At 38.6% G+C, this 9,221-nt stretch overlaps 1 protein-coding gene across 1 annotated transcript; it reads right to left on the reverse strand.

Annotated features, from left to right (window-relative positions):
* Window positions 1–254: 254 nt before the first annotated feature.
* LOC142226197 (uncharacterized) lies at window positions 255–5,871 on the reverse strand. Its single transcript, XM_075296082.1, has 2 exons — window positions 4,123–5,871; window positions 255–4,023 (listed from the first exon to the last, which is right to left on the reverse strand). The coding sequence occupies exons 1-2, from the start codon at window positions 5,625–5,627 to the stop codon at window positions 1,032–1,034; spliced, it is 4,497 nt and encodes a 1,498-aa protein (XP_075152197.1). The 5' UTR covers window positions 5,628–5,871; the 3' UTR covers window positions 255–1,031.
* Between the last annotated feature and the right edge of the window lie 3,350 nt (window positions 5,872–9,221).

The following is a 9,221-nucleotide window of genomic DNA, read 5'->3' on the forward strand; positions in this document are numbered from 1 at the left end:
TTTAAATCCATCCTTGTTTCATACATCAATTGTCAGAGCCTACAACAACAACGATAATAAACACTGAGGCTTCATCACGATCCATAAATGAAAGATCAGTCAAATTGCCTGTCATGAGGAATGGCGTAGGTAATCACCACCGGTATACAGCCAACCCACATAACCTCTAAGCGAGTCTGCAATAACAAGATACCTAATATTACATATCCCATAGGTTATGTAATTTATATTTGTAATAAATAATTTGTGAACAATTGGTTATAAAATTATTTATTTATCAAAAAAGAACTATTAAAAAATAATACAAAAATACGTTAAAGCTTCTCCGAACTACATTTCGTCTAATCTATTATTAAAACTTATATTACTTAAACTAAAATTTTGGTTTGTTTTCAGATTGTAAATGTCCGGTTTCAATTTATCATATATTTTGTTATCATATTATGATTAAGCTAATATAAAATACGATAAATTAAAAGCAGACATTAATTATTGAATACTATTACTTATATATCACAAATATGTCGATCTATCGTACAGTATAATTCAATAAATAAATAAATAAATAAAATGTATGAAACTATTCATAGGACTTATGAATGTTTATATAGTCCTTATGATACTGTGATTGGTCTAGAGGAGTTCTCTTGTTCTTTCTTTCTATCTATTTTCTTATATATATACAATTTACGAAACAATTCATTAGATTTATGGATGTTTACACATGATACTTCATTTGCTTAAATAAATAAAATTTACGAAAGTATTCATAGGATTTATGAATATTCGCACAGTGATTGGTCTGAGAGAGTTCTCTTACTCTCAGCTACCACATCCATTCCCTTTACAACAAATTTCGGGATCCCTTTCAGTTTATGGTTTATGGAAAAATTAACAGAAGTTTTGAAATATATTTTGGTTAAAACATAAACAAATAACAACAAAAAACATATTTATACTCACATAACTAATATTTCCCATAAGAACTAAATTTGAGGGCCTGAGCTATGAAATTCATATTCGCAAATATTTTAGAGAACATATTGTTCATTAGGAACAAGATAAATTCCAGCAGGGAAACTATCAGAGCTAACTAAACTTCCTATACCACTTCGACTCTGACCAAGAAGACTTCTTGGATATCTTCTTCTAGAGTTTTCCGATGTCGATGGTCTATTGTAAAAAAAATCATAAGGTTTTTGATAAGCAGTAGTCTCATAAACTCCATTTATTTGATTTGTTTCTCTTCCTGGAAATTGTTGAGAATATGACCCTGGAATAGGTGCTGCTATAAAATTGCCATTTGGTTTAAGAGGAATACCATAGCTCATGGGATATCTTAATATAATCTCAGGGTTATAGGAAGTGGCAGTAGGGACATCTACAGATAGGGATTCTGGATGTGGGATACCTGACATAAAGGGCGATGGATGTAATACAACTGGATATGTTTGAGTAGCTAAATACATGGGTCCCTGCTTGGAAATAGAATTTTGGGATGTATCATAGATGCCAGAAGTCCCATATTCACTATGAGATTCCATAGAAGACTTCTCTGGCAAACTACTAGGAAAAGGAAATCGAATACCGTTGACCATTATATACCCATCAGATTCTGGAGACTCATAGTTTTCATTATTAGGAGAATTAGAATTTTCATAGGAAGTCATTTGTTGAGAGTTGTAAGATTGTTTATAATTATTGGAAGCTGGAGAATTAGGAACTTTAAATGGTGAAGGTTCATATAAAACTTGTGAAGATTGACTTTCTTGAGTTGCTGTATCAGCATGTGGACCGTATGATGTAACACCTTGAGGATTTTCGTAACTATTAAAATTGCGATCATTGGATAGAGATGAAGTTGAACCATAAGGAGATGAAACAGCATTGTTATAATGTACTTCAGGGAGGCCATTGGAATATTCAGGAGTCTTTGTTAAACTTTTAAAAGGATCACTAAATTCACGAAGAGAAGATAGAGTTGAAGTGGCAACCTTATCAGGGGAGTCTTTACTGGACCTTAGGTTAGAGGAACTCTGGGTAATTGGTTTTCCATAAGATTGAAGTCCAGGATTATTGCCATAAGTGAATGCTGGAGTAGAAGATGGCGGAATAGGGGTAGTAGGGACCACAGAAGGGGCTAAGCCATTGCGATAATTGTTTTCATTCTCATATCCATCAGATAAAGGCTGTACGGAACTGGAAAATGGAGGAAGAGGAGTACTGTAGTAAGGTAATGGCTCATTTAAGTAATCGCTCGCAACTGCCTGTGGATTTTCTCTAATTATTGGTAATCCAGAATTCCCCAACTCAGGTGCGGATAATCTTCTATTCAGAATAGGCAATTCGCTTCTGGTTTCTGGAAATTTTGGTATTCCATTAGATCCATAAGAACTAGAGTATGGTATATGATAAGATGAGCTAGCAGAAGAAGGTCTATCCACTTTCTTCCCCGCAACATCCGAAGAATCATAAACGTAAGGAGATTGATGGTCACCTGAGGGATCAGGTGCTACTTCGCTGTGGGTTAATGAGCTTCTTCCATGAGAATTACTACCTAGAGTCCCAGTGGATTCCGCATGATAAGCTATTGAATTATAATTTAATACAGGAGCTATATCCATTTTATATCCCGTAGAACCGCCATCAGCTCCATAGGAATAAGCAATCTTCATGGTATAATCATTGCCAGTACTTAGATTTGGAAGTTTTCTGGACTGCCTGGCGACAGAATTAGGCAACAAATTAGGATTCAATGTATAAGACTGATCATCGGGAACGTTGAAGCTTTCACCAGTAGCATCAACCTTATAATTTTCATTTTGTGGAGAAGCCGTTTCACCAGCATATAAATTTACTGTAGCTTTGTCATGCTCAAATCCATTATAAGAGAAAACTTGTAATGTATTCTGACCAGCAGTTGTGACTTCATAAGATCCATTTGTATATACAAGCGGTTGACTTAGGCCGGATGGAAAACTGAAAGTAGATGGCGTTTCATGATATTGCGTAGACGTTTGGGTATTACAAGGGAAAGAAGTGGAAGGAAGGGATCCTGCATTTTCAGCTCCTGAAGATTGTTCATAGGAGTAAGGACTAAATCTCTCATTATCCTCATTCGAGTATGCAGATCCTGGAGGAGTATTCTGAGGACTATATAATGAATTAGAAGTAGATGCTTCAGGGCTATTTAAAATGGTTGGAGAAGTTTTACTCTTTAGAGGATTATTAATGCTGGTGATGATTTCAGGATTGTTAATAGGACTAAGATTATGATTACGAAATCCTTCTGGTATTCTTTGGGCCCTATTTGATAAATCCACAATAGAATTTGCAGGACCTCTTAAATTAGGCTTGGAAGGATTACGGTATAGATGTTTATTAAAGCCACTGTATATAGGAGGATTGCTATTGAGATTAAAGGAATTTGTTTGGTATGATGATGTATAAACAGATCTTCTAATTGGTGATGGAGCTGCAGAAGGTCTATACAATGGCGAGGATGAACTCTCCTTAGATGACGTAGTGGGCGACTTAGGTGGTGTCAAATCGTTTAAAAGAGTAGTAGGTCCAGTATTAGATGGAGATTTCCTCTCCGATTGATTGGCCTGAAAATGATTTGAATATGTATTAGGAGAGCTACCAGAAGTTGTAGCTGAATCGGATAATCCTCTAGAAGATAATCCATTAGACAATGAAGCGGCAGAAGCTTCACTAGCAGAAAACGAAGAGGGATAGTTTGTAGCCGATGAAGCTGGTGATTCATTATTCGATGGAGCATTATTGGATAAGACATTAGAAGATGGTTCTCTATACTGTGGATCAGCCGATTCCTTTACCGATGTCAATCCAGGATAATTGTAACTCGAGCTTCTGGTAGCGATTGAGACATCATTTAATGCTCCAGGAGCCGGAATCTGGAATGAAGCATTGCTTGAGGAGGAAGCAGTGTACACAGGATCAGCTGAATAGGACGGATAAGGTGCACTAGCTGGAGAGCCATGATTCGGATAACCTTGAGAGCTATAAACAGTATAAGCAAAAGAGTTAGTAGATGATCTAGACGAAGTTCGATCGTTTGGCAAAGTTTTGTGGGGAGATGTATTGTACGAAATGTCATACCTTGACAAAGAACTATGAGATGGTGCATTGTATGCCGGATCCGATGGAGTAGAACGTACCGAATTGAAGAATGGTTCAAACGAGGAATTATATGATGATTGTGGTAGTGGGGAGCTATTGTATTGTGGTCTATTTGCCGTATTCCGTTGAGAGTCGTGTGATAAAACAATTGGAGAACCTTGGTGTGGAACTGTATTGGCTCTATAAGACTCTGATGTCACCGATTTGTGGAAAGATGCTGCATCATTTGCGGTGTGGTAAGAATTATATTTTGGTTCACTATTTTTATCGCTAGCAGCATTATAAGAAGCCTCAGAATGATCTCCGTATACTTCTGATCCTGGGATTTTTGCTTGAGATGAAGATTGATGCGAAGAGAAATTTAGGTCACCTTGTGTGGTTGAATCTGTCATTGTCGTCTGATATGAAACTCTATCACTTTTGTAAGATTCTGATCCTGGTAATTGATGAAAGGATGTCGGTTGTGAAGAAGTTTGATGAGAAGACATCTTTGGGTCACTTTGTGTCGATAGATCAAGCGGAGCCCTCTGATATGGAACTCCATGGCTTTTGTAAGATTCAGATCCGTGTGATTTATATAAAGATGTCACTTGCAATGACGCATGATGAGAGGACATCTTTGGGTCACTTTGTGCCGATAGTTCAACCGGAGCCCTCTGATATGAAACCCCATTACTTTCCGATCCGTGTGATTTATGGAAAGATGTTACTTGCGATGAGGTACGGTGAGAGGGGATATAATTATCGCTTTGAATTGATGAATCCCTCCGATATGAAACTCCATTAATTTTGTAAGATTCTGGATCTCTTGATTGATGATAAGATGTGGCTCTTTGTGAATCACGATGTGGGGAGATATTTACGTCCATATTTTCACCAGCAATACCTTTAACAGATTTGTTGACATATGATGTTGAAGTAACTACATTCGAATGGGCTGACGTTCCACTGTAATTATGGCCCCCATAAGCGTTCGAAGAAGTAACCAGGATATTGTTAACAGATTCACTATTCTTAGTTGTCAAAGACTCTTTAGCCAAATGTTCTGCTTCATTGTAGGAAGGAGTTGTGTATACTGATTTTCCACTCTCAAATATCTCGTGGGTATCATTCAAGGATCCAGAGGAATATGCAGGTAATCCCACAGTATATCCATAATTATTTTGCTGTATAGAATTGTCCTCAATATCCTTATATGTGGACACTCTATCCAATGAACCAGGCTCCTGGAACTTCTCCTTTATCAGTTGTCTGTTTTCATTAACCGTTTCACGGACATTATTAACTTGATCTCCATATGCTTTAGCTCCACCATTATCCACGTTTCGATCACTTCCATAATCAACTGCCGGCGAAGAACCATATGTTGGTGTTGTACTAACATGATTATATTGATCACTATTTTGCAGGGGATAATTATTTTCATAACTTCTTGCAACCTCAAGGGCTGCTAAACACCAAACTACTATCGTCCACAATTTCATGTCTCTTTTTCCAATGATGGTCAATGCTGAATTTTTGTCGCGTTACTAAATTCTCCATACTAATGCGTAGCACTTAAATAGTACAACCAAACGTGTTAAGATCTTTGTTTCATCTTTCTGGGCATTTCCTCTGCATTTAGAGATTCTTTATTCTAATGAATTCATTTCATAAAGACATTGTCATGAGTTTACTTTTGTGCAGCAATTGTTGCCATCAAGTAATCTGAGTATTACGATGGGCATGAGACAAAGACGTGACTCACACCTCAACTGGCCAATATAAACAGAAGAACTCCCACCATTTAAATGGGTTAACTAGCTTTTATGCATCATTCTCTAGATGAAAAGATCAAATTTAAAAAAATATATATTTTCGTACTTTTTTTATGTCAAAACATGCATCTGAAATTTCATAGGGAAATGTTTTTGTAAATAATGCTGTCTGACTGTTCCGTCTTTTAGTCTGGAATTAAATTTCATAAAATGATCTCATAGTATATGCTACTATATCTAATACCATGTTTCTCATTATTTTTTATGATCCATTTTAAATGGATATTTAGTCATCTCCACGTTACCCCTAAATACAACTAAAATCTGATGGGAGCCGACCTGATGGGAACCGACCTTCAGAATCTGAAGAACCGCCATGGGCCCCATAGAAATAAGCAATCATCATAGTATAATCGTTGCCAGTATCTCGGTTTGGAGATTTTGGGAAATTTGGCTATAAATTCGAGTTCGATGGGCAACCATCTTGAATTGCAGGTTCAAAAGGGAGAGGTGACCTATTCAAATATCTAGAGATGCCGGATCTTATGCGGGATAGCATCGATCTGGTACCTCTAGGCAGTCATCTCTCGTCATCGCTGACAGATGCTGGTATTCCACCCAGCACAACGCTATACTGGTAGGAATCTATTACCTTCTGAACCGCTTCAATGTGTGCTGCTTTCAATGCCGTCAATTGACTTTGCTCGTTCGGATAGTATGGATGTGGAATAGTTTGGGACTTTGCCCCTCTGCACTTTATCAGGTGCAGGTGCCTGAGGAGGTCACAGCGTTGTCACGCCGAGAGCATTATGAACTCATACTGCAGATGCTATTGTGGTGTTTTGGAGTGAAATCCAGTGGCAGTTCGCAGTGCAATATTTTGCACCATTTGTTACATATCTCCATTGGGTATCGCTAATACTGGGAGTCTATTGTGATTTTCTCGTCTGCTGAAATAACCTTAGTCGCCTCCACTTCGTAAGTATCACTCAACATTTTCGAAACGTTCTAATATGGTCATCATATAATGGGAGCAGACGTTCAGGATCTGGTGATCTATAATTGGTGGAAAAGCCGATTCGTAGATGATTAATGATAACTATGCTTCGTTTATGATCCGAAACGACTGACTCCGTTCATTTGTAGTCGATCGAAAGAATTGTTTTCGCTTCATGACTCCATGAGATCGGGATTTGTTGAGTCCTCGGATTCGGTTGTTGATGGGACACGAAAATGTGGATTGGCCTCAATTTGATTAGTAGTAGTGGAGATTGGTATCATCTTCGGGCTCTGCGGTATCTTCAGGTCATTTATAATATCAGTTTAGATAATTGTTGTCATCAGGTTTGGTACTACTCACGACTACTCATTTAAACTTCTTTACTCGCAGATCTATAGGGAATATTCGAAGAACTCGGTGGAGGAACTGTGACGGAACGAAGAACTTAGTATGACAAGTGTAGATATGAGAAACTGAGCGGAGAATCTGTTGATCTGAGGAACTCACTGCTGGAAATGTGGAGCCGAAGAACTCACTGCTCGAAATATGAATCCGAGTAACTTACTGGGGAATGCGTTGATACCAAGATCGAATTCCTCTTACTGTCCCCAATAAAGTCTCAAATGTGTAAAAGACTTTGGAGGACGAGAATGTCGGTCCAGATACCCAATAAAGAAGTATTCATTCAAACTGTATTTGAATGAATACTCAGTATACGGCAGGATCCGCACCATAAGAGTGCGAGGAGATACCTCAATAATAGGAAACATAAAGGCAAATAATCTGGCAATAAGAGCTATTCACATAGGGAAGTGAACTTAGAGAACACAAACCCAATAGAGGGATGGTGGGTTGAGTTCGATGAATAGGCACGGGAGCCACATAAAGCGAGATGTCGACCAATGCAACGGTCGGAAGGGGAGACGAAAATACTGTGGATTGGCCCTAAATAAGAAAAAGACTGGAGAACTACTCAAGGAGAGTAGGCCAAGGGTCAAGAGTGTTGTGGGAATAATGACCGAGCACCTAGAATTGAGAACACATATTTTGAGGATGATAAGACATAGGAACGCTGCCTGCGAACTATGCACAAGTCCCGCCACGTCGAGATCATGCAATGGCGGTACAATACAAAAAAGAGGTCTTTTAGCTGTGAGCATCATTGCTAAAAGAAAGACCAATATTCAAGCCAATTGTAAAAAGCTTCAGGAGAAAGGAGAGGACCAGGCTGATGTTAGCTCTTTCCCCCTCTACGAAAGGAAGCAGATCTGATTTTTATTCAGACGAAAACGCCTTGTTTAACGTTAATTTCTTGGTGATCCCAGCTTCTGATGGAATCAACAGGAAGGTCAATGAGTTTCGAGAGAAGATCACTGATCTGGGCCACAGCGACGAAGAAGATGATGAATAATAGAGCGTGTCGATAAGATGCTCCGAAAAAAAAGTTTGCGATTTCGCCCAATACCACATGAAAGGGGATTAGACCTCCAGAACGGTACGGACCTACGGAAGTCCACGAAGAAACCACAATGTGAAGAAGTTTATCAGTCTGCTACTTGGTGTGTCCCGGACCGCTTTAGGGCGTGACACGTTCCCCTCCACTGGATGATCCTGATATCTAGAAGCCCAACACGAAAATCAATCCGAAAGTTAACGCTCATACCGCAAACGGGGTTATGTCAGTCGCGGTGGCCATTGATTAATCCACTAGTCGCGGATCGTCGATGTCATACAATTGAGGGTGACATGGGACTTGTAGTTGAGAAAAGCAGTACGAAACGTCGATATATGAAGTAGATTATAAATAAAAGGGCGGACCATAAGATGAAGTTTGTGACTCGTCCAATCCCAAATGAAAGAGAATTAGATGTCCGGAAGGACACAAGTTCCGGGAGGTCGGGAATAAAGAAAAATGTACTCAACATCATGAGGACCACCTCAACTAAAGCGTTGAAAGCGATACTAGACTTCATATTAGGTCGACATTTAAGCAGGGTTTGGAGACAAATCGGGAAATTCCTTAGATATAAGGAATTCCAAGAGTAAGAAAGGTACACGAGCGAAAAGGCGAATTAGAACGTACAAGAGAACCATGGTTAGTTCCCACACCAATGCATACCAATCAACAATCTCCCATTTTATTTGAAAATCTTTTGAGATCGAACAGCTGCCCGTCGAACGACGGAATTTACATTTAACATGAGCGTCCTCCCTTAACAAGGAGTATAAGGTGCCCTCGATAATTTCCTAACGATGACATTTACAATTACCGTAACACCAGAATTTTTCTGCCTGCATTTCCCAATAAAAAAACCTTGAAA

This window comes from Haematobia irritans, chromosome 2 (assembly GCF_050003625.1).
Source record: "Haematobia irritans isolate KBUSLIRL chromosome 2, ASM5000362v1, whole genome shotgun sequence".
Taxonomy (NCBI): Eukaryota; Metazoa; Arthropoda; class Insecta; order Diptera; family Muscidae; genus Haematobia; species Haematobia irritans.